This window comes from Denticeps clupeoides, chromosome 16 (genome assembly GCF_900700375.1).
Source record: "Denticeps clupeoides chromosome 16, fDenClu1.1, whole genome shotgun sequence".
NCBI lineage: Eukaryota > Metazoa > Chordata > Actinopteri > Clupeiformes > Denticipitidae > Denticeps > Denticeps clupeoides.
This window is the reverse complement of record NC_041722.1, coordinates 162,577-190,563: the sequence shown is the minus strand read 5'-3', so window position 1 is coordinate 190,563 and position 27,987 is coordinate 162,577. Positions and strand designations below refer to the sequence as shown.

Here is a 27,987-nt window from a genome sequence, read left to right as displayed (position 1 = left end):
ACAAATGCACTGTTCGATTTAAAAGGTTTACTTGATTGAAAGCATTGGTATCAGCTTTACATTAGAAGCACACATTTAGTACAGTCTAACACAAAAATATCAATATTTCAAAAAGGTTTCTTGAATTATACAGTATTGTACCAAATAATTAGAGGAAAAAAATTCACAACATGATTCTATTTTCAATGATGTCTTATTTGACCGGCTAGATGTCCACTTGCTGACGACACCTTCACACCTCAGCTGATGGCTTCAGCCCTTTCTTTGCTGCTTGATGGTACTTACTGTCCAATTTCCCTGCATGGTAGAGAGAAAGAGGGAGGAAACAGAGATGAATGAAAACCAGGAGAACGGAGGGACTTTTTCCCAATGCAAAAATGTTGTCATTCTGCAAGGTGGAAAATTTAAACTGCAGCGTAAACTGAGGCCAAGATGACAAATTAGTGCCTAGCATTGGATGGCCACATCAGCCATGAACTTCTCTCTGAACTTTTTACCCCAACTCTGGCCTGAGCTTTGAGCCTTTCTCAAATAAATTATAGCAATGTACAGATGACTCAAAATAACACAACTCTGAAAACCACTCACCACACTTCTTAAAAATGTACATTTCAAGTGTCAAGTCATCTATTATACCATTGGACACAAACTTCACTCACATACTGATAATACATCAGATTACAGCAGATGGAACAATAGGCCTTGTGGGTAAGGAGGCGGAAGGTTGCAAGTTCGAATTCCGAAACGCCAAGGTGCCACTGAGCCAAGGTGTCTCCTTGATCAAGGTACCGTCCCCACACACTGCTCCCCGGGCACCTGTCATTGTACTCGGTTCTCTCTCGGCCATATTGATTTCTAATCTCTTATTGGGTTGGATTTACTGGGCATGCACAACACATGCTGACCAAAATCATGGAAACTATCAGTAAAGCATATGTAATGGTTCTGTAATGAATTCTGTTCCGTGCTGGTGTTTTGGTGTGTTTCTGTTCTGTGTTGCAGGATGCCTGGCTACTGCAATTTGAGCCCACCTGTCCCTACTGTGGACAGCCAGAATAAATGAACTGTGAATATCATGGGCAGTGGGTCAGGTCAGCAGGGGTGGTCTGAGTTGTGGCCACCATGCTCACTGATCTACATATAGAGTCAGTGGGAGATGCTTGGACAAATGTACTCACTGAATAAAGGAGTGCATCAGCACTTTGGACATTGAATTGCCATTTGCAAAATGAATTTCATTTGAACAAAAGGGCAGAAAACCCATGGCAGAGCGAAATGCAATTCAGTGAATTGTTATTGAATTTTTTATTCAAAACACTTTGAAATGAACTAAGGATTACATCAACACTTTGCACATTGAATTGCCAGTTGCAAAATGTAAAATCAAAATACATGCTCAGATTGCATATTGAATTGACAATTTCCAAATTAATTGCCATATGAATGTTTGTGCTTAAAATCTTCCATAAATTGATGTCCTGGTCATGTTTCTCATGCTTTTAAGGGACCTTCCTAGGCTGCTTCCTGGGAAGACATTAAGGAAAGGCTAAGAAGAATAAAGAAGTGCTAGTTAGCAGCTAATAACTGCACATTCTGTGATGATCAGTTTTTATATGTTATTTTACATTCAGGGCAATAAGTGCTGAATGCAGCAATAAACATGATGCCCTCTCACTATTATTGTGCCTACTCTATCATTACCCTGTATCAGGGGGTTGTCCACCTTGACAGAAACAGCTGGGACGACGTCCACACTCACCAGGTATTTGGAGAGAAAGAACCATGAAAAGGTTCTTTATAGACAACTACAAAATCATTGACCAGTTCTGCTCCTAAAGCTCATAAATATGAAAAAGAATATCATGTATGTACACCTTTGTTCATTTTGATCATTACTACTGAGCCATGTAATGCAACTATGCATGTATAACAATGCATTTTCCCTGTCTGTGTTATCTTTCAGTATGCACAGAAAATTATTTTAAATAAATAAGACAGTTCATGGTACTAAAGGGTCTCTGTACACTACCCGTTGTAGATCAGTGAACCAGCACTTAAGCACAGCACATGGTGACACAACGAAATGTGCCATGAACTTACTAATGTTAATGGATTTAATGGATTTAACAGTGTCAGGGATCATTTGAGAGCCACATGAGATAAAGTGAGTGAAAGTAAAGTGATTGTCATTGTGAAGCACACCAAGCGCAGCACATGGTGCCACAACAAAATGCATCCTCAGTGAGCAGTGGGCAGCCATGAAAGAGTGTGTGGGGATGGTACTTTGCTCAGTGGTACCTTGGCGGTTTGGGTTTCGAACTGGAAACCTTCAAATTACAAGTCCCTTACCCGCTAGGCCACCACTGCCCCAAATGTCCTTTGTGTTCAGTTGAAAGTGAGGGATCATTACATATCCATATTCTCTGTCTCTGGTATAAGGCACTTAATATGAGCATGTTTCTGGTACATCCCATCTCTTTCCTTTGACAAGGTCTGATAAAATGGTTATAGGAGAGGATTGCTGAGAATACTATTTTCAATCAGGCCTCTATGACAAATCTCTAATGTGAGGTGGATTCTAGCCATAGTCGGTTTCCAGTCTTGGTCGTGGTCCCGACTGGTCTTGTTCTCAGTCTTAGTACCCTCTAGTCTCAGCAGTACCTTGGTCTTGGCAATGTCTTGGTCTCAGTTTAGGCGGTCTGGACTACAACACTAAGGCCCATAACTAAAAAAGATAATAGCAGATGAAAATTAGTACTGTGACAGACAGTTAGCTGCAGATGACCAGGTCCTTTTTACAAAAACTCTTAATGACCTTGAGAATGGCCTGAGAATGGTTATGAAATGGCATGAACAGAAGCAGCAAGATATCTGGTGAGTCTGTGAGGGTTTTGGTCCCCAAGGCAAAGTGCTCCTTCCTGCTGGATGACCTGCTGTGTTCGCTGATGCTGCTTGGACAGGCAGGCCTGCTTTGTCGAGACAAATTAAATCAATAACAAAAGAGATGGCTCCACTCTGCTTAAGTTGGGAATTTAGCATCTCAGTCAAAGCGCTGTTCTCCACCGCTGGTTTCAACAACTGGGGCTTGAAAAGTGGCATCTAGGGCTAGGGATAGCGGATAGGAAGTGGACTCATAATCAATTAATCATTCACGTTACTAAACCCAAATAAAACCCCAATCCGAGGGGTGTTAAAATTAATCAAATAATCAATGTTTTGCATTAGAACTATTATGCATTGATGCAGTGCAGAACATAATCAATTATATCAGAATGACATTGCTTGGTAATTTTCTGGCGGTGGTGTAAAAATTCTAGTTAAAAAGTAGGGCTGGTAGTGACTGATTACAGCAGTTAATGACTCAGTCCAGCAGTTATAGCTGCGATCAATTGCCATTTCTCTGGCGTTTGCTTGTCACTGCTTAACACTTGATGCTGCTTAACTGCAAGATTAACCTATTAAAAATATACAGTGCATTCAAAAACCATGCTAAATTTCTGTAAATTATGAGCTGTTCAGCCATTTCCTTCGATCTTCGAGCCATAATAGGACTGTTGCTGGTTCAAACCCCGAATCTCCAAGCACCGTCCCCACACACTGCTCCCCGGGCACCTTTCATGGCTGCCCACTGCTCACTCAGGGTGATGGTTAAAAGCAGAGGACACATTTCGGCAGAAAATTATTTGGAGGTGGAAAAGCTGCAAAGCATTTCAGAGAAAATGCCAAATGAAAAAGATGGACTGATGGCTACCTCAAATATGAGAGTATCTGAGAGAGTAAGTAGTTGGTTTCCTGGAATCCATCTTTTCCTAAAAGCAGCCTGATGCTTAATCAATTATCCCAGCAGGGCTCTCTATATCTGGGCAGGAGCCATGAAGGAGCACAGTGCTGACTCCATCAGGAGGGATTGATTTTTATGCAGTTTTTAGGCTAGTTTTTTCTTTATCAGACGTCTGTGTCTGAGTGTGATTGATTGATGTTGTACATGCCCTCATTTGATAAAGCAATGCAACCGTTCCCTGTGTTGGAGTAGCGCTCCATCTCCAACCCGACAGCCACCCTCGCTGGCTTCTATAGCTGGGGACATTCTAGTAGGAACATCTAAACAGGGGGATGAAGGGGGAAAGTAGGTCATATCATAAATGGATTCTTTTTCTCCACATACACGGTGTCACTCCAGGGACCATGAAACAGTGTAAATATACATTTTATGCAGTGTACATGAAAAGAGATTCCTTGTTTCTTAATCGGTTATGCTTTTCTAGCTTGTCTCCTTCTTTTCTTCAGGAGGTGAAATACATTTTCAGTTTAAGTTCCAGTCCAGAACCTTCCGTTTGTGGCAGTGTGTTTTGATCATTGTTTTGAGGGATAATAAAAATTTGTCCCAAATAGTCTGGATGCTTAAATTGGCAGAAAAAGCGGCCATGCAAGTCCAAGCCCTGACACATGCTTCACGTGCTCACCATGCTTCACAGATGACCTTGTATATTTAGGTTGAGAAAGTAAAACCATTAAGAGTTAATTAAACAGGTAGGAAAAGAAAATGTTCCAGGTCAACCTGTGCTAAAAGCCAGTCCATTTAGATATATCTCTGCCCCCTCAGGTTTTTAGCTTACTTGGAATGGTTCAAATTAGATGAGTGCTTGATGGTTCTAGCTGGATTATGAACAGTCAACAATTCAGAAAGATAAGACTGACAGCTAGACAACAAGCAGAACTTTAAACTGGAGCCTGTATGTGACAGGAAGCCAGTGAAGAGAGGCTTATATCGGAGTTGTGTGTCCCCAGCGCTTGATACCAGTCAGCAGCCATGTGACTGGTCCAGGACAACATATATAGTTGAAGGTCGAGTCGACAGAAAACAAAAAGACGAATAACTTGTTCAAAGATGCTGGAAGGTATGGCTTTACCCTGGCGAGCAGTATAAGTTGGAAAGAGCAGGCCTCCACAACTGCACTCACTTGCTTATGAAATTTTAGGGAATTGACATGATTTGCAATACAAGGATAATGGGCCCAGATCACTATCCACTCCCTTTAAAACAGCAGGATTTTTTTCCATTTAACTTAAGAAAATTAATGAACATCCACGTGAGGGGACTGTGCTTTGCTCAACACCTCGTTGGCATCTTGGCGGTTCGGGATTTGAACCGGCAACCTTCCGATTATGGGTCCGCTTCCTTACCCACTAGGCCACCCAACTCAAACCCAGACCAAACAGGGCTGAGAGAACCTTGAGGCATTCCACAGTTACGATTGGCCTCACTTGAATTGTAGGTTCATTTACATTTACAGCATTATCCAGAGCGACTTATAATCAGTAGTTACAGGGACAGTCTCCCTGGAGACACTCAGGGTTAAGTGTCTTGCTCAGGGACACAATGGTAGTAAGTGGGATTCGAACCCGGGTCTTCTGGTTCATAGGCAAGTGTGTTACCCTCTAGGCTACTACCACCCTTAGGGGCCTATATTGACAAAGAATGACCTTTTGGAAAGGTACGAGCAAAAACACTGGACAGCAGTGACCTTAAGGACAACACATAATTGTGGACATGACTGAAAAATGGTGTGTCCACCGTATCACAGGCTGCCAATAGATCTAACAATAAAAGTGCAACAAAATTGTCTGTGGATAAGAGAAGATCATTAAAAACTCTTAGTGGTCGTGAGTGGTTATTACTGCTTATTACTGCTAGTAAACTTCCAGTTTGTTCTCCATATTATGTTTCTCAAAGCCTCATTGAAACAACACCATTGTGATTTCACCATGCCTGTTCATTGGACATTTTTCATGACTTTGGGGTCTGGTTTGAAGTTTTCTTAATTGTGCTCATCATTTGCCAATAATGATTTCTTGTTTTGCTTGGATGGCCATTTTGATGATTGTTACTCAGTTATTTCCTTTTTCTGCTCAACATTCCAAATAGTGGCACTGGTTCATATGTCTAATATTGGAAATACCTCTGATGGATTGTTACCCAGTTTCACAATGGCATTCTTTTCTCCAACAGACAAGACTCTTCATGTATAGATCTACCCATAACCACAAAAGCACTGTCCATGGATGAACACCAAAATTAAACAGAGAGTAGATATCCAGGGTTACTTAATGTTCACGCAATCAATTTTACATGTAACACTTGACACAAGATATAGGCCAAAATTATTAGCACCCCAGGAATTATGGAACATTTCCCTAAACTTCTTTCCAGTGTTTGCAGCCTTGATAAATAAAAAAAAAAAATTTTTTTTTTTACATTTTTAATAATATAAAATATTCAATATTTTAGGACGTGGCCAATAATATTAGCTGCATGTGACTGCTTTCAAAACACAACTACAGTAATGAACAAATCAGCTTTAAAACCAAACCTGTTCAGTCAATTAGCTTCCTCAGTCAGTAAAAAGACTCGAAGGAACAGGGCACTTGACCACATGAGAGGGACGACTGTTCCTCACCATGCCAGAGACAAAGGAATCAGTCTGGAGTTCAGAAAGAAGACAGTACAGGCTCATGCTAAGGGGAAGATGCCAAGACCATCTCCAAGCCATTCACAGTGTCTAAAATGGCTGTACATTGTATCACTGCCAAGTATAAGACAAATTCTGTACCTGTCTGTGTAAGTGAAAGATTTCGAGTGGAAATCTCAGTGAGCCGTGAGCAGCCATGAAAGGCTGTGTGAGGACGGTGCTTTGCTCAGTGGCACCTTGGCAGTTCTGGACCCAAACCAGCAACCTTCTGACTATGTGTCTGTTACCCACTAGGCCACCACTGCCACTACAGAAGCTACAGCCTTTAACCAGCCTGGTCAGTGCTGACCTCAACGTTGATCTACAGACTTTTATATTATAAAATTGATAAAGATTTTTATGTTGAAGACACAGCAAATTTACTGCAAAAGACATGCTATTCTGCTTTATATGTGAAAAGATTCGTTTCCTTTCAGTCGATTCACTCGGTACAACACAAGTAGTATGAGATAACCATGCCTCCGCATGCCCACGCCTATAGGCAGGAGATGGGGCTACAGGGGGAGGGGGTCACGCCCTCCAATAAAACCACCCGTTGCCGCCATGTCCCCTTAGTTCTAACGCTAGTTCTCACTAAGTACATTTTTACACCTATCAAAATGATTTCAGCTACTGCTAACGGTTTGGGATTTAATGACTTGGATTTTTTTGTTGGGGCAGTGCTGGCCTAGCAAATCAGAAGGTTGCTGCTTCGAATTCCGAGCTGCCAAGGTGCTGAGCAAAGCAACGTCCCCACACACTGCTCCCCGGGTGCCTGTCATGGCTGCCCACCGTCACCAAGGGTGATGATTAAAAGCAGAGGACACATTTTGTTGTGTCACCGTGTGCTGTGCTGCGTTTTGTCGTTGTTTCCGAACTTAGTCACAGACCTCCGTTCGTGTTATCTGGATGGTGTGGTCAGTCTTGCCATCTTTGGCTGACCCGGTCAGATATGCTAGACCACAATCAGACAACTTATCTGGATTAGCCACTTTCCTCAGTGGGTTTATTCGGTCAGTCACCATTTTGGGTCTCTAGTGAACGTGAAAAAGAGCTCGCTATCCCCAGCTCAGAAAATATCATATCTGGTCTGGAGATCTGCTCTCACACTGGTCTGGAATCAGGCTGCCATTCCGAATGTATCTGCGTCAGTAATATCCACAGACTCTCACCCAGCGAGCTCACCACATAAATCATCTGGAGCTGTTGGCAGTGTGGCTGGAATTGAGGTATTTTCTCCCCATTCTATGGGGTTGGACCAACAACATGACAGTGGTGTCTCACATAATGCATGGGCAGGCCTCAGAGTGGCAGGGCATGTGTAGATCTTTTTACATCCAGTGAATGATGTACGGTCCGCTGACTGATCTCAGCATGCTCGTCAAGGTGGACATTCTCCTTTATGCATTTCTAACCAACGCTGGGTGACCGTATATAGACTGGTGTGGGCCTTTTCAAAATCATGTCCAAGCAACTGTTTTTTCCACTGGTGGACCCCAATTAAGTTGCAGAAACATCTCAAGGATGATCAAGTGAGATCAATTCTGAGGCTGCAAATACCACAGTTTTTAAATTTTTTATAAATTTGCCAAATCCTCAAGTGAACCTTTTTTCATGTTGTCATTATGTGTGTAGAATTTCTGAAGAGAAAATGAATGTAATCAATTTTGGAATTATGCTGTAAGATTACAAAATGTGGAAAAAGCGCTGTGAATACTTTCTGAATGTCCCATACGTCTCGTGTTTTACTGAGTGAATCGACTGAAAAGGAACATCAGGTTCAGCATATAACCACGGTTCCCTGAGGAAGAGACAGACCCTCAATCAGGGTTCCTAGGACTCCTTGTTCTGATTTCATTGTTTGGAGGTTTAGAGTGGCTATCCTGCTAAAGGTCCTATGCCTATGATGGTATTGCATGATGGATGGATATCTGCATGTATTTCTCAGCATTGCAGACATCATTAAATCCTGTGTTTCAATATATATGTCAAATTGTTGATCTTTAGTGCCTGTTTGGTTTATGTGATTAATCATACAACTGAATATAATCCTACAAAAGCCTTTTAAGACATTTACAAGGCTTTTTTTTACACATGATGCTGTGCTGAAACGTTTCTGCACCACTGCACCCCTGCTGGGCCCATGCTATACAAATAATTTATTCTAACCTGTTATTAATTAAATGAGAGGCTTTGGAACACTGGATGGTGAAATAAGGTAGGGTGGTAGTAGCCTAGTGGTTAACACACTCGGCTGTGAACCAGAAGACCCAGGTTCAAGTCCCACTTACTGCCATTGTGTCCCTGAGCAAGACACTTAACCCTAAGTTTCTCCAGGGGGAGACTGTCCCTGTAACTACTGATTGTAAGTTGTTCTGGATAAGGGCGTCTGATAAGTGCCGTAAATGTAAAATGTTTATGTTCTGGAGAGAATATGAAACATTTCCATTTTAATCCCTGATGGAGATATGGGTGCTGTAGAAAAGAGTTGATCTGATCAGGTGTGTTGGAGATACTACTTCTGAAAGTAATATATGTTACACTGTTAATTAACTAGTCAGAATTTTAGCTGTAGGGTATAATTGGGGAAGTGGTGGCCTAGCTGGTAAAGAAATGGACCCGTAACCAAACCGCCAAGGTGCCACTGAGCAAAAACCGTCCCCACATGTGTGTCCATGTGTGCTACTGGTTCTCCAGGAAAATAGATATGTCTGTAAGAGAAGTGTTCTGAAGACGCTTAGTGACAGATGCATGTGATATACGGCCCTATGATTTCTGCGGAAAATGCGGACGGAATCGCGGACTCCAACAAATAAAATGAAAATCCAGTATAGTTTGCGTTTCTGGCCGCTGCAGTCCACTACACTTCCAATTGTGGCGGGACTTTCGCACACACCAACGTAATGTAAACGTGAGGTCAGTGCCGAATCTGGACAACTTGCATTCGAGCGCGCACACGCAATATATGCAAAAATTAAGGAATTCGACTCTGACTTCTAAGTTTAGAGCAGAACAATATCCAAACTCCATATGTGACGACCACTTAGTCAAAAACTCGTACCAGAAACAGAGAACAGAAGCAAACTAGCGCAAGCCAGTCAAGCAACAATTCAACTGATTCAAAACGTGATTTTATTATCACGGTTCCAGTTCATTATTCATTTTTTAGATTCCAGGTCATCCCAATGTTTATTTATTTGCTACGTTTTTTTTATGTTGAGGTCAAACGTTAAGTACTTTTATTTTACAAAAGGAAGAATGAGTAATATTGTGAAATAGTTCTTTGCCTGAAATGGTTTACAAGAGTTGAACTTTGTTGAACAGTGAATAAATGTGATGTGTCATATTGCAGGGTATTTTTTCCCCACCCACTCCATCGTTTTTAGGTGAATAAATATGTTTATCACGGGAAACGTGGAATTCAGAAGAATTCAAATGGAAAAAAAGGAATTAAGTTAAAATGTAATGGATTTCATAATGCTACCACTGCCCCGAAAAACAAAAAGGAAAAGTAGATGTTTCTCGTTATTGTAGGTTCTTTCCATAAAGCAACATACGAATACAAATTATATTGTAACACAAGTAATAGTGCAGTATTACAGTCTGCTGAGGCTTCAGATATCAGAACAGTAAGTCAATCAGACAAAATTGGACAGATATGGTCATTAATCAGCCTTTTCTGAAATTTCAATAAATAATAATCCTGCCTGGTCCTTTTCTAGTCATATTTCAATCCCCCACCAGGCTGTGCCTGCCTCCTCCCTGACACCTGCGAAGTAATATATACAGCTCCCTCCCTACCTTCTCACCACCAGGCTCAGCAGCTTCTGAAGGAGCCAGTCCCAGAGAGAAAAAAAGACCACTTTAAAGGATGGAGAGAAATAACCAGGTGCAAAGGGAGCTCTATTCTTCCCAGCCCAGTTTAGCTCTGCTGTGAGCTGCGAATGTGACCAGGCAGTGAACAGCCAGCAGCCTGAAACACAGATTTATCATCTTCTACTAACAGGAGATATTTCAAACTGATTATTGCTTGCATTTACAGCACTTGGGAGACAGTCTTATCCAGAGAAACTTACAGAAGGTTTTTAAGATGTCCATAATTGTAATCCCTCACTAGGACTCAATCTGCAAATACCATTATTTTAAACATTTAAAAAAAACTTTTGGCCTGTAAACGGACCGAAGAGTGAAGGCAGTGAAGTGCTAAACCCCTCTGGGAACTCCTTCAAGACTGTTGGAGAAGCATTTCAGGTGACAACCTCTGCCAAGAGTGTGCAAAGCAGTAATCAGAGCAAAGAAACTAGAATATAAAACATGTTTTCACTTATTTCACCTTTTTTTGTTAAGTACAGAACTCCACATGTGTTCATTCATAGTTCTGATGCCTTCAGTGGGAATCTACCAACGTAAATGGTCATGAAGATAAAGAAAACAAATTGAATGAGAATGGAATGGACTGTATATAAGTGTGTGTGTTTGTGTCCTTTGTTACTACATTTGATTAATTATCTAAAACTATGCACAGTTTCTATTTGCAGCTTAGATGAGTGAGGTCATTGTTGTCCATGATCTCATATTGACCATACCACCGCACAGCCACTCATTGGTGTATGGCAATCAGTGTGCAAACTCAACCATCGTCATGTTAACTTACTCATGTTAACACTGTCAGGCGCAAAAAAATGAGAAGCAAAAACAAAGCACTTACAAATCTTATGCTTTCCTTTCATGGGAAATTTCACCAGCAGCTCCAGGGGGCTGGAACAAACGAAGACAAATGGCGATGCAGACTCCTCAGAGATCTGGGGATACTGTGGAAAGGAGAGACTCTGTTACTCCTGTTCATCACCACTGCACTCTCTCCATCTCGCCGCCTGGTCAGCGGGGAGGAGCTCTGCTGTAATTCCATCAGTCTCAGGTAAAGATTTACATACTTACATTTACAGCATTTAACCAGAGCGACTTACAATCAGCAGTTACAGGGACAGTCCCCCCTGGACACACTCAGGGTTAAGTGACTTCTAATCTCAGCTTTAATTTGAGGGGATTTACATGCAAACCAGGTGATCGGTTTAGGAAGAGTTTGGATAGGTCACTCCCACTTTATAATTCCTACACAACGTTCCGCTGGTTTCGAAGTAAAGCTGAACATCTGCAGTTAAAGATCATCATGTTCATGTCCTTGTGTTGATTTATAGAGATAAAAATATTTGAATTGCATCTATGTTCCAATATTTATACATTTGAATGGATATATACAGTACACACACGCATACAAATGAATGAAGGCAGGTACACATACACACACTACATTAAATACAGTGGGGCAGTGGTGGTCTAGCGGTTAAGGAAGCGGCCCCGTAATCAGAAGGTTGCCGGTTCGAATCCCGATCCGCCAAGGTGCCACTGAGGTGCCACTGAGCAAAGCACCGTCCCCACACACTGCTCCCCGGGCGCCTGTCATGGCCGCCCACTGCTCACTCAGGGTGATGGGTTAAATGCAGAGGACAAATTTCACTGTGTGCGCCGTGTGCTGTGCTGCTGTGTATTAAATGTGATAATCACTTCACTTTTTTCTTTTTCCTTGTTTTTGTCCAGTTTTAGAGCTCCATATAGAGAACTTCTGCTTTGGTGGCATGAATCTGGCCACAAGGAATGACCCCTCCAGCCTCCATCTGTCCACACACTCCTGCACGAGTAAACTCTGCTGGTGTTTTATTTTGGGCCGTCATGCCACTACAGCAAAAGAAGCAGATCAGAGCAGATTAGAGGGCAGTTGGGGTGACGGAGTGGACAGAAAGCCCATCCATGTCCCTGTTTTCTTCCAGTCTCCCAGCCCGTGGAGAGTCACTGGAGCAGCAGATCGGAGCTCATCTGGTCCTATGTCAGATGCTGGCCATCAACTAAGAGGCTGGGTCGGGTCAGGAGTTTGAGTGCAGTCAGACCAATAAAACATTTCACTGGCAGATGCAAAGTGTTCAAGGGTTGAAGTATGAGGGTCTTCAGGTTGAAAATGAGGGAAAGACATTAACTGGAAGTGAAGTGATAGTCATTGTGAAAGCACACCATGAGCCAGCATAATGTGTCCTCTGCATTTATATAATCACCCTTGGTGAGCAGTGGGCAGCCATGACAGGTGCCTGTGGAGCAGCAGGTGGGTTCCATCATCAAGGGGACCTCAGTGGCACTTTGGTGGTCAGAATTTCAGCCCACAACAGTCCAAATTCGAGTTTGAATTCGCTTCCTTATCTGCTACAATGAGCTTTGTGTTTGGCTGGTGTCCTGCCCTGAGCCCCGGGATGGGTGAGAATTCTGAGCTTTAAGCCACTGAGCTACACCACGAGCCACCAAGCTGTTCCCAAACATGAAAGATACGTCATAAAAGTCACAGCACCAACTGGACAACACAGTTTTTGTTCAATTGGAGTACTATGACCTGCTGTGACTAGTAAACTGCCTGCAGTCTGCTGTATAATGCATTTCCAAAAGCAGGCATGTGCTGTATGTAAGAAACAGGATTAATATTAAAAAGTCCACCCCTTCACATAATTAATGCACTTGAAGCAGGTTTCCAACAACCACAATCATGCAGACTGGCAAAACAGAGAAGAACTGGTCTCTGATGGGGCCTGACTGCCCAGTCATAGCCAGAGAGCACAACAGCCCAGACCCGGCCCATCCAGCTCTTTCATAGCATCCTGCTGCCAAATCCATTACCTCCCACACAACATGAGAGTTGTATGTGGCCAACAGCACAGAGAGCAGCCCCATCAGAGAGTTGCCGGCAACTTCCCTGCAAACTGCTTCTGTACCGATCTGGGTACTTTCAGTTTAATAACCATTCATTAATATTCATACAAGGGGTAAAAGTCCAGTCATTTATCACACTGTTAAAAATACTCAAATCATATCTTGAAGATCGCTTTTTAGTCTAATGTCCTGTTTTTATTCTTATATTATAATTCATTCTTTAATTCTGATAATTGTCACTAAGCCATCCATTTGCACATTTGAAAAATCTGTTACTCTGTGAATATTAGTGGTGTGATGGGACATGCTATTGTGATGCTATGAGTAAGTGAACAGGCCCACTCCCCACGTGGTTCCAGCTTCTGCCATGTAAATATCAAAACCAGCAAACCTGCAGCCTTTACTGAGCACGTCCATAAAACAGAAAGATCCGCGCAGCGACGTCCCTTTATCCCTAGTCAGTCTTTTAGGTGCTAATATAAGGATTCCTGTTGTGCCAAACGCACTCCAAGAGATTTGATGTGACCTCTGGCCTCACACATCCAAGTCTGTGAGTTTGAATCCTGGCTTGGTCTTTCAGTGTGTGGAGAATACATGCCATTCCCATGTTGGAGCAGGTTCTCCTGTTTTCCTCCTGCTATGTGTGTGTGCGCACTGCACCCAGTGTCCTGGGATGGGCTCCAGCAGTAACAGGACCAAGTGGGTACAGAAAGTGAGTGAGTGAGTATAAATTCACTTACTCACCACTCTTAAACACAAGGAGTGAAAATGAGTTTAGTCCTGCAGCCACTTTCTACTCTGTCATTACATGAATCTATTATGGAGTATCTTCTGTTCTTGACAGATTTCTGCCATGCTTGTGTGTTAGAAAATATCGATACAGCAATATATTGTGATATTTTACGTTGTGATATTGTATCGATACAGGGACATCAAATATCAATATTTTTGTATACAAATATTATCCAAAATTAATTTCTGAGTTATGTTTTTTTGTATTTCAGCTTTTTCATAATTTTATCACATAATTTATCACAATACAATACGGTATGTATCATGATACAATAACCCATGTATAATATGGATATGGTATGTATCATGAGCTCCTTGCCAATACACTGGAATTATTATCTGCCAATATTCACTTTAAATTCTTCAAAAAAGCAAATCAGATGTTGCAAATGACAAAAAAATTAAGTGGTTCACTACAATGGCATTGCTGCGAGTCTTGTGCATGCACAAATTAGACACATGAAGTCCATAAAACCTCTTTGTCAAAAGTTCTGAATTTGGTTTTCATTTTTATTGTGTTCAAATAAAAATGATTTCAAAAGGTATTACACGTATCAGAAACAAATACTCCGCTTACATTCTGAATAAATTGAAATGTTGTGGCTAGTCCAGAAGAGGACTTGCACCCCTTACACTATACCGTTCAATATTTTCAACTGAGCACCAAACGATGCCAAATAAACCACTCATATTAATGCTAAAAGCATTGGTCAGAACAGCAGTATTCAATAAGGATCATCTGATTTCACAGCTCAGGCTTGTAGTGTTTTTTTTTATTTATGCTGAAATATCATCGTACACGAACCTTTTGAGGAGACAAGATGTAAATGCAGGTCATAACTATAATGAAATATATCATGTAATATTGCTGACTAATAAATACCAGACTAAATCACATAATCACTCACTTCCGCGATATGCAATTGTCATGAGATACTTGGTTGGTATTGAAGAAGGCTGGGAGAGAATGACGAAGCGAGAGCTTTCAACACTTTCTTCACAACGAAGAAAACAATGTGGAACAAAGCAAGTCTTTCTCCGAAGCAAAGGCTGATAAGCAACACAGTTCCCACTAAAATTGAATGTAAATGTTACGACTGTACGACTCCTTTTTTATGTCTGATATGTATGCATATGGTGCGGGCCCATTTTAAAAGTTCAAAATGAAAACATGATTTTACTCGCCACCTGATATATGTCCAGAACATTACTGACAGAGATACTTAATCTGAAGAGTGGATCAATACTTATCACACACACACACACACACACACACACACACACACACACACACACACACACACACATCTAAAACTATATCTTACAGTAAATACATACATACAGATGTTATAAAATATTGAAATTGGGATTATTACATTTAAACCCTAAAACAAGTTTATCAATATCTTTAGAGGCACGGTGAGCCAGTTGGTATCTCCTTTCAAACATCTGAATAGGCAAATCTAAAAATACTAGACAAAATCTCAGACACCGTTCATCCTGACACCTAGTGGTGAAGCTAAACAACAACAGCACAACTACTCGATATGAAACATGCTGAATTGCTCAATGATCACTCAGCGCAGTCAATAGGGGAAGAGATTGATTTCCAGGTGCATTTTGGGAAAGAGAAGAAAATTGAGGGGTGAGTGTACCTGTGTGTGGTGGTCATTTATCCCTTTAACCAAAGAAAAGGAACCAACCTGTTCTTTAAACTGCTCCTGAGACAGACAGTCGACCACGTTCACACAGCCCAGCAGGCAGCCAGTTGGGTATTCGGTGGGAAACGGCACACCTGACGAACGACCAAGAAAGTACATTTACCCACAATACACCTCTTCATTACAGTGGACAGACATTTCCTACCTGTGGTGATCCATAGAACATGGCCAGACCTAATCCACCTATTATTAATCATATAACCCCATGCCTGCATACACCAATCAGCCATAACATAATGATAGATCCTTCAGGACTGTGAACATCAGCACTGATGTTCACATGGCAATGGCTCAACCAGCAGTTCAAGCGACACCCTTACGACGGACCATTTATAAAGACTTGCTGCCTTGCCTGAGAGTGTGATATGTAAAGCTGCAAAAAGATTACAACATGTTAAATGAAAGATATTCAGGATAAAATTAGTGAAATATAGAATTTGTGGAAATATGCTTAAAAGCAAACCAATAAACTAACAATTTTGCAATGTGGTTAACATTAGCAATTACACCTCATTAAAGGAACCAGAAAATGCCACAAGGCAGCCACCTACATGCCCCAGAAAGCATATTATAATGTATGTGAATATAAAAAAACGAAGTCAGTATTAGGGCTGGGGGATTTACCAACACCATATTGCTTATACAGTCATGGCCAAAAGGTTTGAGAATGACACAAATACTGATTTTCACAAAGATTGCTGCAATTTATAGCATATACTCAACAAATGTTATGAACAGCGATTTGATGAATTGCAAAGTTCCTCTTTGCTATGAATATGAACCTAATCCCAAAACTCAAGAAAAGTCCAGCAAGCACCAGGACCGTCTACTAAAGATGACTGAGCTGTGGGATCAGGATGCCACCAGTGGAGACCTTGCTCGGGAATGGCAGCTGGCAGGTGTGCATCTGTACGCAAAGTGAAGTGAAGAATTTTGGACGATGGGCTGGTGTCAAGAACGGCAGTAAGGAAGCCATTCCTCCCCAAGAAAAACATCAAGGACAGCTTGATATTCTGCAAAAAGTACAGGGATTGGACTGCTGAGGACGTCATTTTCTCTGATGAAACCCCTTTCTGGAAAAATGATCTGGAGAAGAAAAGGTGAGTGCCACCATCAGTCCAGTCTGGTGCCCGACAGTGTGGGGCTGCTTCTCATCCAACGGAGTGCACTCATTCACTCACTCACAATTTTGCCTAAAAACACAGTCATGAATAAAGAATGGTACAAAAACACCCTCCAACAGCAACTTGTCCAAACCAAATTACGGCTGCAACTACGAATCGATTAAATCGATTATTAAAAGAGTTGCCAACGAATTTCATAATCGAGTCATTGTGTCAAGACATTTGGATTATTTGAAAAGAAAACTTTATTTGAGTGCGGTTTGGACTGAACACACAGAACCGGGGTCACAGCGAGCTTGTCAGCCCACCTGAGAACAGTACGGCAAGCTGGAGAGGACGGATGAGGTGAGGTGCCTGTAGTTCAAAATTATTTGGCAGCGCATAATGAACTGCGTGGATTTTTGTCCGATTAATTAGCATGTTTACGGTCCAGTTAAAGCTGGGACATTAGTGAATCATTTTATATTCCTAACTGACGTCCACAGCCAAGTCAAGAACAAAATCTCACATCCTTTGGATAAAAGAGCCTTGCCAAGGAAGAAAACCCATTACTGTGGTGGAAGGCTAACAATGAAAGATATGCATGATGGAACACCGTGCCATTCTGGGGAGTTCTGGGGAGTTTCCTGCCATGGACCCAAAATTTCAATCCAATTTAGAACTTGTGGTCAGTCCTCAAGAGGCAAGTGGACAAACAAAAACCCACATATTCTGACCAACTCCAAGCACTGATAATGAAGGAATGGGTTTCCATCAGTCAGGATGTGGCCCAAAAGTTGATTGACAGCAGGCCAAGGCGAATAGCAGAGGTCTTGAAAAAAAGGGCCAATAATATTGACTCTTTGCATAAACTTCATGTAATTGTCAATAAAAGCCTAAAAGCTAAACTTCAATACACCACAGAAACAACCAACAAAAAGATCTAAAAACATGAAGCAGCAAAGTGAAGACCAGTTTTTGTGCCATTCTCAAATCTTTACATAGCATGCTGTCTCTCTGCCTGCACACACTCTATAACATTAATGAACTTAATTAAATGAATTAAAAAAGCAATATTGGTGTGTCAGTACACACATATTTCCAACCTTAAATAGGATTACATTTACATTACACTTGCAGCATTTACCAGACGCCTTTACCCAGAGCGTCTTACAATCAGTATTTACAGGGACAGTCCCCCTGGAGCAATTTAGGGTTAAGTGTCTTGCTCAGGGACACAATGGTAGTAAGTGGGATTTGAACCTGGGTTACCCACTAGGCTACTACCACCCTTGGTATTAGATTTAATGTTGAAATGAAGTTATTATTTCTGAACGTATTATTTTCTGCCCTCATTAAAACATCTAAACCTCTTCACAGTGTTTCAGCTGCAGGGATGCTGTAAGTCAAATACTACTGAGCTCGTCCCAGATCTACTCTTCCTCTCTGACATGATGTCTGTACTGACAATACTGTACTATCCATAAACATTGTGGAGCCATGAAAAATCCAGGAATACTTGGACCAGAATGGTTTGGAAGTGTAATGTTTCTGACTAGATTAGACCTTTCTTGTGGACCTGTCGGTACACGGCCTCCACGTCTGAGATCTCCTGAGCCAGGGGCCGTTTGGCTGCTGCAGCAATCCAGAGACGTCCTCTATGGGAGGTGTACCACGAACGGCCCTCTACCCTGCAATTTACACACATCATCAGAGCATCTCCATTTATAGGATTTCTTTCCAAGAAAAGGAATATTATAATGAACATTGAAGGATGAAAACCTCACATTTCTAATAATTCTATTTCTAAATTAGCAATCGTGAATAAAATTATATCATAAACAAAACATGAGCAGGGTCACTGTGACTCAAGCAGAAAACTATGGATCAGTGTGAAAAAATATTATGTCTCGAATTAAATGAATAAAAAACATGAAATGACAATGGTAATTATGACAGGCCAACAGAGGCAGAATGTACTGCAATTGTGCTAGTAATCCTGGATGAGTGCGGATGGGTGAATGATTAAGGTACCTCTTGATGCCCTTTATGAGGAGAGAAGCCCACGGTTGGTGCATACTGAGGCACCAGCCCCCATCAGCCATTTCCTGGAGCTCCCTGTCCTGGATGCGGAGTCTAGAGCGCTCAGAAGCCTGCTGTTCCACCAGGGTCTTCCCCAGCCCACGAGAGCCTTCCTCCCCATTAACATCCACCCACTAAAACACAGACATTTACAATCAAATAAATGAATCCATGGCAGAGCGTGAAGTCTTCCGCTGAGTTTCGGGAAGCCACCTGCGGTGCAGCCTGCATGATGTTGGGGTTGAGCAGCTCTCTCAGGTAGGAATCCTCACGCTTATTAGTCTGGACCAGAGACCCTGTGCTGATGGCCTGCACCGTCTCATCCAGTCTGTCAAGGACATAAACGCGGCTTGAGTCCCTGAGCATCATTTACATTTACATTTACGGCATTTGGCAGACGCCCTTATCCAGAGCGACTTACAACGTGCTTTCAGAAATCATGGCGTTTCGGAATGTTCTGGAACTCACCTGCTATAGTACTGCTTCTGATTCTGTCCATCCTCAAGCACCTGCCGTCCAGCAAAGTCGAGCGTGATCCTCCGTTCTTTACGAGAGGTGTGTCTCAGCTCGTGAAGCTCCTCCTCTCTTCTGTGCAGAGCTGCTCGCTCGGTGGGAGACAGCCACTGGTTTGAGTGGGTGGCAAAATAATCAGCCTCATCATCCAGGACCTGCGTTCGGCACACACTGTCGAAACCAGAGGTGACCATGAGCAGAGTAGACGTTGGTCATGATTATAAACCGCATCCATCACCACGAATTCTGCTTTATCTCACTGATGCTGTACCTGTTCTTGTCAAACTCCAGCAGTTTATCTTTGTGCTGAACGGCCTTCTCCAAGCCAGCTTTCAGCAAGGCCTCCTGGCGGGGGAGATAATCTCGCTCCACGTTCTCTGGAGGTTAAACGTCCAGTCAGAAGGAGGCACTGCTATGCACAAGAGTTAAAGTCCCAACCTCACCGCCCATCAGCTTTTTCCTCAGCTTCTGGCTTTTGTTCGAGTCACGCTGCAGAACCTCCATCTCCTCTTTTGTACAAACCTGGCAAAGACAAGGAGACAAGTTCACTTTAAGATAAGACAAACACAATAAATTATAAATCTGACTTTTTTGGAGCAATTTAACTGCTTACAAAATGCTGAAGTGTTTCACATTTTGTAAATTTGTTTTAATAAATGTTAATTATGGAAAATGGAAGTTAGCCTCTGGTAAATTTGTTTAAATCCACTCATTTCCGTTCCCTCTTAGTCTAGCGCGTGCAAAGAAAGTCAGGCTTTTAAAGCTGGACTAGTTGGGTCAGGTCTAAATTTAAGCCCGATTACAGCTCTAAGCTTGGCCAAATCCAAACTTGCTCAGGGCAGGGCTATGTGATCCATATATTGATACAAGGGCTATGATTCATTGATTGAATGCATATATTGTGATACTGTACATAAGAAGATTCTTGCATTAAAAAAAAAATAAAATAAGTGAAATTTGAACATGTACAGTTGCGGTCTGGAGTCCGGTCACCATGGAGGGCATGTATATATTTTATGGGATCTTGCTTTATTAGGCCAGTGAATGACTGACTCTATGAGCGACACAATGAGTCTCACCACAGTCACCTCCACATTACATTTATGGGGTTCATGGGCGAGTGTGTTACACACAAAGCTACTACCATGGTTTAGATCCCATGTCATTTGTTTGTAGAGCTCATTGGGTAAATAGTGCACTGGCATCTAGTGGCCAGAATGGAACAGTGTTTCTCTCATTAAATTCTACCCTGTGGTTTTCATACCTCAACCAATAGGGCTGCTGCATATCAAACAAACATACACAAACTCAAACATACACAAAAGCGCCCATCACTATTACATACACATCTTAAAAAACAAAGGGAAACAACACAGTCACTCCAAGTCAATCACGCTTCTGTGAAATCAAACTGCCACTTTTGAAGCAACACTGATCAACGATCAATTTTACATGCTGTTGTGTAAATGGAATAGACAACAGGTGGAAATTACAGACATTAGCAAGACATCCCCAATAAAGGCGTGGTTCTGCAGGTGGTGACCACAGAACACTTCCCAGTTCCTGTGCTTTCTGGCTGATGTTTTGTTCACTTTTGAATGCTAGTGGTGCTTTAACTCTATTGGTAGCATGAGATGGAGTCTACAACCCACACAAGAGGCTCATCAAAGCAAGCTGTGGCCAGAAGGTTTGCTGTGTCTGTCAGCATAGTGTCCAGAGCATGGAGGCACTACCAGGAGACAGGCCAGTACATCAGGAGATGTGGAGGAGGCCGCAGGAGGGCAACAACCCAGCAGCAGGACCACTACCTCCGCCTTTGTGCAAGGAGGAAGAGGAGAAGCTCTGCAAAAAGATCTCCAGCAGACCACAAATATGTCTCTGCTCAGAGGGTCAGAAACAGACTCCATGAGGGTGGTATGAGGCCCTGATGTCCACAAGTGAGGGTGGTGCTTACAGCTCAACACTGTGCAGCATGTTTGGCATTTGCCAGAGAACACCAACGTTGGCAAATTGAAGTAGGGCTGCAACAACAAATCGATTAAATCTACTAAAACAGTTGGCAACAAATTTCATTTTTGAGTGCGGAGCAGAGATCACACTCGGTGAGTTCGGCACCTCATAGACAAGGCGGAGCATAAAAAGAAGAACTAGCAGAGGTAGAGGAAAGATACAAGGCCATATGGACCATAATGCCCCTTTCCCTCTTGGTGAGAAGTGAGCAGCCATGACAGGCGCCTGGGGAGCAGTGTGTGGGGCGAGGCTTTGCTCAGTGGCAACGTTCTGATTACGGGGCCGCTTCCTTCACCGCTAGGCCACCATTTTGCATTGCAAAGTGTCTGAACAAAGGCAGTGAGAGAGGACGAGTGTGTGTGTTAAATCTTTTTAATAAATGATTTATTGTTCTGGCAGCTGAGGTGGCACTTTATTTTAAAAGTCTACACACGTGGACAAAATTGTTGGTACCCTTCAGTCAATGAAAGAAAAACTCAAAATGGTCACAAAAATAACTTGAATCTGACAAAAGTAATAATAAATAAAAATTCTATGAAATTTAACCAATGAAAGTCAGACATTGATTTTCAACCATTCTTCAACAGAATTATTTTAAAAAATAAACTCATGAAACAGGCCTGGACGAAAATGATGGTACCCCTAGAAAAGACTGAAAATAATGTGACCAAAGGGACATGTTAATCCAAGGTGTGTCCATCACAGGTGTCTACAATCTTGTAATCAGTCAGTGGACCTATATATAGGGCTCCAGGTAGTCACTGTGTTGTTTGGTGACATGGTGTGTACCACACTCAACATGGACCAGAGGAAGCGAAGGAAAGGAAATTATAGACAACCATGTCAAAGGTAAAGGCTATAAGACCTTCTCGAAGCAGCTTGATGTTCCTGTGACTACAGTTGCACATATTATTCAGAAATTTAAGATCCATGGGACTGTAGCCAACCTCCCTGGACGTGGCCGCAGGAGGAAAATTGATGACAAATCAAAGAGACGGATAATACGAATGGTAAAAACTTCTAAAGAGATCCAAGGTGAACTTCAAGCTCAAGGAACATCAGTGTCAGATCGCACCATCCGTCGTTGTTTGAGCCAAAGTGGACTTCATGGGAGATGACCAAGGAGGACACCATTGTTGAAAACAAATCATAAAAAAGCCAGACTGGAATTTTCCAAACTACATTCTGGGAGAACGTCCTATGGACAGAACTTTTTGCCAAGGCACATCAGCTCTATGTTCACAGACGGAAAAATGAAGCATATCAAGAAAAGAACACAGTCCCTTCTGTGAAACATGGAGGAGGCTCTGTTATGTTCTGGGGCTGCTTTGCTGCATCTGGTACAGGGTGTCTTGAATCTGTGCAGGGTACAATGAAATCTCAAGACTATCAAGGGATTCTAGAGAGAAACGTGCTGGCCAGTGTCAGAAAGCTTGGTCTCAGTCGCAGGTCATGGGTCTTGCAACAAGACAATTAATCAAAGTCAGATTCTACGATTAATCAAAAATATTAAAATAATCGTTAGTTGCAGCCCTAGTGTAAAGTGGCATTTCTTTGGAGAGCTGCACAGCCCTCCATGTGCTTGCCAGAAGTAGCCTGACTGCCATTAGGTACCGAGATGAGATCCTCAGACCCCTTGTGAGACCATACGCTGGTGCGGTTGACCCTGGGTTCCCCCTAATGCAAGATGATGCTAGACCTCATCTGGCTGGAGTGTGGCTGGAGTGAGGCATTGATGCTATCTATGGACTGGCCCGCCCGTTCTCCACACCTGAATCCAATTGGGCACATCTGGGACATCATGTCTCGCTCCATCTGCCAATGGCACGTTGCACCACAGACTGCCCAGGAGTTGGTGGATGCCTCAGTGCAGGTCTGAGAGGACCTCAGGAGACCATCTTCCACATCATCAGGACCAAGCCCAGGCGTTATAGGGCGGTCATACAGGCAGATGGAGGCCACACACACGACTGAGCCTCATTTCGACTTGTTTTAAGGACATTACATCAAAGTTGGATCAGCCTGTATTTTTTCCACTTTAATTTTGAGTGGAACTCCAGACCTCCATGGTTTGATAAATTCTATTTCCATTGATAATTTGTTTGTGATTTTGTTGTCAGCATATTCAACTATTTAAACAAAGAATTTAATAAAAATATTTCATTCATTCAGATCTAAGATGTCTTCTTTTTGTGCTCCCTTTATTTTGAGCAGTGTCTACATTGTCCACAAGGTGCGTACCACTTTAAACTGCTGGAAACTGGGAATCATGTCCAGATGATCTTATTCATGTGTTTCAAAAGGTACTGCTCCATCTTTACCAGTCTTCTCATCTCAGATCAGCTATTCTGAATCATTTTACTAGTCTTAGAGCCCCCAAAAACTCTATTACACAGTTTATGGAGGATAAAATGTCCTTTATAATGTTGCAGATATTACGTGGTCCTTTCACATTATACTTTACATCAAATGACGGCTTTGCAAGCTTCTCACCAGGCTCCCGCAGAAGAGGCAAGGGCCCGAGCCCTCCTGTTCACACACAATGCGGCCGCACGCCATGCAGTTGCTGACCAGCTTGTGCTTCTGGGCCAGACAGTCGCAGGCATGCCGTCCCGGCAGCAGCACGGTCAGCCGCTCCTGGCCCTCTGTCGCGTACAGGTTCACAAATTTATTCTTCTTCTTCCCGGAGGATGAAATCCGGCTCTCCTGTGCCTGGAATGGAGAGAACGTGCAGTCAAGCCGGGCTTTCATCCACAGCGGCGGAAAGCGGCCATCTCTTACCTCCCGCAGGTCCAGGGGGGTTCTAAGCGGCTCCGGCTCCGGCTCCACCGGATTCACGGTCACCGTCTCCTGCTTGTTCCTCCCCTTCCGTTTGCTTTTCTTCTGAGTGTCTTTGGTCGTGTCTGGAACTTCTGCTGGATGCAGTGAGGACATTTTGAACAGCCAGACAGACAGCCCGACAGACAGACAGCCCGACAGACAGACAGCCCGACAGACAGACAGCCCGACAGACAGACAGCCCGACAGACAGACAGCCCGACAGACAGACAGACCGACAGCCCGACAGACAGACAGCCCGACAGACAGACAGCCCGACAGACAGACAGCCCGACAGACAGACAGACCGACAGACAGACAGACCGACAGCCAGACAGACAGCCCGACAGACAGACAGCCCGACAGGCAGACAGACCGACAGACAGACAGACCGACAGCCAGACAGACCGACAGACAGACAGACCGACAGCCAGACAGACAGCCCGACAGACAGACAGCCCGACAGACAGACAGCCCGACAGACAGACAGACCGACAGACAGACAGACCGACAGCCAGACAGACAGACTGACAGCCCGACAGACAGACAGCCCGACAGACAGACAGCCCGACAGGCAGACAGCCCGACAGACAGACAGCCCGACAGACAGACAGCCCGACAGACAGACAGCCCGACAGACAGACAGCCCGACCGACAGACAGACCGACAGACAGACAGACCGACAGCCAGACAGCCAGACAGACAGCCCGACCGACAGACAGACCGACAGCCCGACAGACAGACAGACCGACAGACAGACAGCCCGACAGACAGCCCGACAGACAGACCGACAGACAGACCGACAGACAGACCGACAGACCGACCGACAGACAGACCGACAGACAGACAGACCGACAGCCAGACAGCCAGCCCGACCGACAGACAGACCGACAGCCCGACAGACAGACAGACAGACAGCCCGACAGACAGACCGACAGACAGACCGACAGACAGACCGACAGACAGCCAGACCGACAGACAGCCAGACCGACAGACAGACAGCCCGACAGACCGACAGCCCGACAGACCGACAGCCAGCCCGACCGACAGACAGACCGACAGCCAGACAGACAGACAGACCGACAGCCCGACCGACAGACAGACCGACAGCCCGACAGACAGACAGCCCGACAGACAGCCCGACAGACAGCCCGACAGACAGCCCGACAGACAGCCAGACCGACAGACAGACAGCCCGACAGACAGACAGCCCGACAGACCGACAGACAGCCCGACCGACAGACAGACCGACAGCCAGACAGACAGCCCGACCGACAGACAGACCGACAGCCAGACAGACAGCCCGACCGACAGACAGACCGACAGACCGACAGACAGACAGACAGCCCGACAGACAGACAGCCCGACCGACAGACAGACCGACAGCCCGACAGACAGACAGACCGACAGCCCGACAGACAGACAGACCGACAGCCAGACAGACAGACAGACAGCCCGACCGACAGCCCGACAGACAGACAGACAGCCCGACCGACAGACAGACCGACCGACAGACAGACCGACCGACAGACAGACCGACAGACAGACAGACCGACAGACAGACAGCCCGACAGACAGACCGACAGACAGCCAGACCGACCGATAGGCAGACAGACAGACAGCCAGACAGCCAGACCGGCAGACAGCCAGACCGGCAGACAGCCAGACAGCCAGACCGGCAGACAGCCAGACCGGCAGACAGACAGACAGGCAGACAGCCCGACAGGCAGACAGACAAACAGACAGACTGACCGACAGGCAGACAGACAGCCCGACAGACAGACTGACAGCCCAATAGGCAGACAGACAGACTGACAGCCCGACAGACAGACAGACAGACTGACAGGCAGACAGACAGACAGGCAGGCAGGCAGACAGACAGACAGACAGGCAGACAGACAGACTGACAGCCCGACAGACAGACTGACAGCCCGACAGACAGACTGACAGCCCAATAGGCAGACAGACAGACTGACAGCCCGACAGACAGACAGACAGCCCGATAGGCAGACAGACAGACAGACCGACAGGCAGACAGACAGACAGACAGCCCGACAGGCAGACAGACAGGCAGACAGCCCGACAGGCAGACAGACAGACAGACAGACAGACAGACAGACAGGCAGACAGACAGACAGCCTGACAGGCAGACAGCCCGACGGGCAGACAGACAGACTGACAGGCAGACAGACAGACAGACAGACAGGCAGACAGACAGACTGACAGCCCGACAGACAGACTGACAGCCCGACAGACAGACAGACAGCCCGATAGGCAGACAGACCGGCAGCCCGGCAGACAGGCAGCCCGGCAGACAGACAGACCGACAGGCAGACAGACAGACAGACAGCCCGACAGGCAGACAGACAGACTGACAGGCAGACAGACAGACAGACTGACAGACAGACAGCCCGACAGGCAGACAGACAGACAGACTGACAGACAGACAGCCCGACAGGCAGACAGACAGACAGGCAGACAGACAGACAGCCTGACAGGCAGACAGACAGACAGACAGCCCGACAGGCAGACAGACAGACAGACAGGCAGACTGACAGCCCGACAGACAGACTGACAGCCCGACAGACAGACAGACAGCCCGATAGGCAGACAGACCGGCAGCCCGGCAGACAGGCAGCCCGGCAGACAGACAGACCGACAGGCAGGCAGCCCGGCAGACAGACAGACCGACAGGCAGACAGACAGACAGACAGCCCGACAGGCAGACAGACAGACTGACAGACAGACAGCCCGACAGGCAGACAGACAGACAGACTGACAGACAGACAGCCCGACAGGCAGACAGACAGACTGACAGGCAGACAGACAGCCCGACAGGCAGACAGACAGACTGACAGACAGACAGCCCGACAGGCAGACAGACAGACTGACAGGCAGACAGACAGCCCGACAGACAGACTGACAGCCCGACAGACAGACTGACAGCCCGACAGACAGACTGACAGCCCGACAGACAGACTGACAGCCCGACAGGCAGACAGACAGCCCGACAGACAGACTGACAGCCCGACAGGCAGACAGACAGCCCGATAGGCAGACAGACAGCCCGATAGGCAGACAGACAGACAGACTGACAGCCCGATAGGCAGACAGACAGACTGACAGCCCGACAGACAGACAGACAGACTGACAGCTCGGCAGGCAGGCAGGCAGGCAGGTTTGTGCGGCAGGTTACCTGGTGACAGCGCGCCCGTTACAGCGGCTTCAGGGCCTGGGCGACGGGAGTCCCGCCATCGGTCCACAAGCTCCTCGATGAACTGCCGCTTCTCCCCGTCCGAGCCCTGCAGCAGGTCCCGGACATATTCCACCATCTCCTCCTCGCTATCGATGGCGAGGACATATCTAAAACACGCCAGTGGAGAAATGTGGGAATGGCGTCCCGAAAGGCCCACGATACATTTAGACTGCGTAATAACTCACTGCACGATCTCTTCGCAGGCCTCCAGTCCGAAGCTGCTGCGTAACTCCTCAATACACCAACGAAGCAGAGATTCCGACATATTAATTACAGTAAATATTTAAACCAACGAATCCAACACTTCCATTCGCTGTAGCACCCGGAACGACACGCTGCTGCACACGGTGCAACGGCATCATTAGTCCTGAAAGCAAAACCAGGACAAAAGAAAGGTTCCGACAGTCTATTTTTTGTCTTCTAATTTCTCGCTA

At 44.7% G+C, this 27,987-nt stretch overlaps 1 protein-coding gene across 2 annotated transcripts; it reads right to left on the bottom strand.

Moving 5' to 3' along the window:
- Window positions 1-7: 7 nt before the first annotated feature.
- trip4 (thyroid hormone receptor interactor 4) lies at window positions 8-27,979 on the bottom strand. Of its 2 annotated transcripts, none has more exons than XM_028956711.1 (13): window positions 27,739-27,979; window positions 27,494-27,660; window positions 24,262-24,395; window positions 23,974-24,192; window positions 19,914-19,992; window positions 19,742-19,847; window positions 19,426-19,641; window positions 19,171-19,285; window positions 18,910-19,091; window positions 18,442-18,566; window positions 15,755-15,846; window positions 11,218-11,320; window positions 8-297 (listed from the first exon to the last, which is right to left on the bottom strand). In XM_028956711.1, exons 1-13 carry the CDS (start codon window positions 27,816-27,818, stop codon window positions 233-235), a joined length of 1,683 nt encoding a protein of 560 aa, XP_028812544.1. In that variant the 5' UTR covers window positions 27,819-27,979; the 3' UTR covers window positions 8-232. The 2 variants fall into 2 exon arrangements, with proteins under 2 accessions (XP_028812544.1, XP_028812545.1); XM_028956712.1 differs by having other exon boundaries at window positions 24,262-24,392; window positions 27,739-27,977.
- Between the last annotated feature and the right edge of the window lie 8 nt (window positions 27,980-27,987).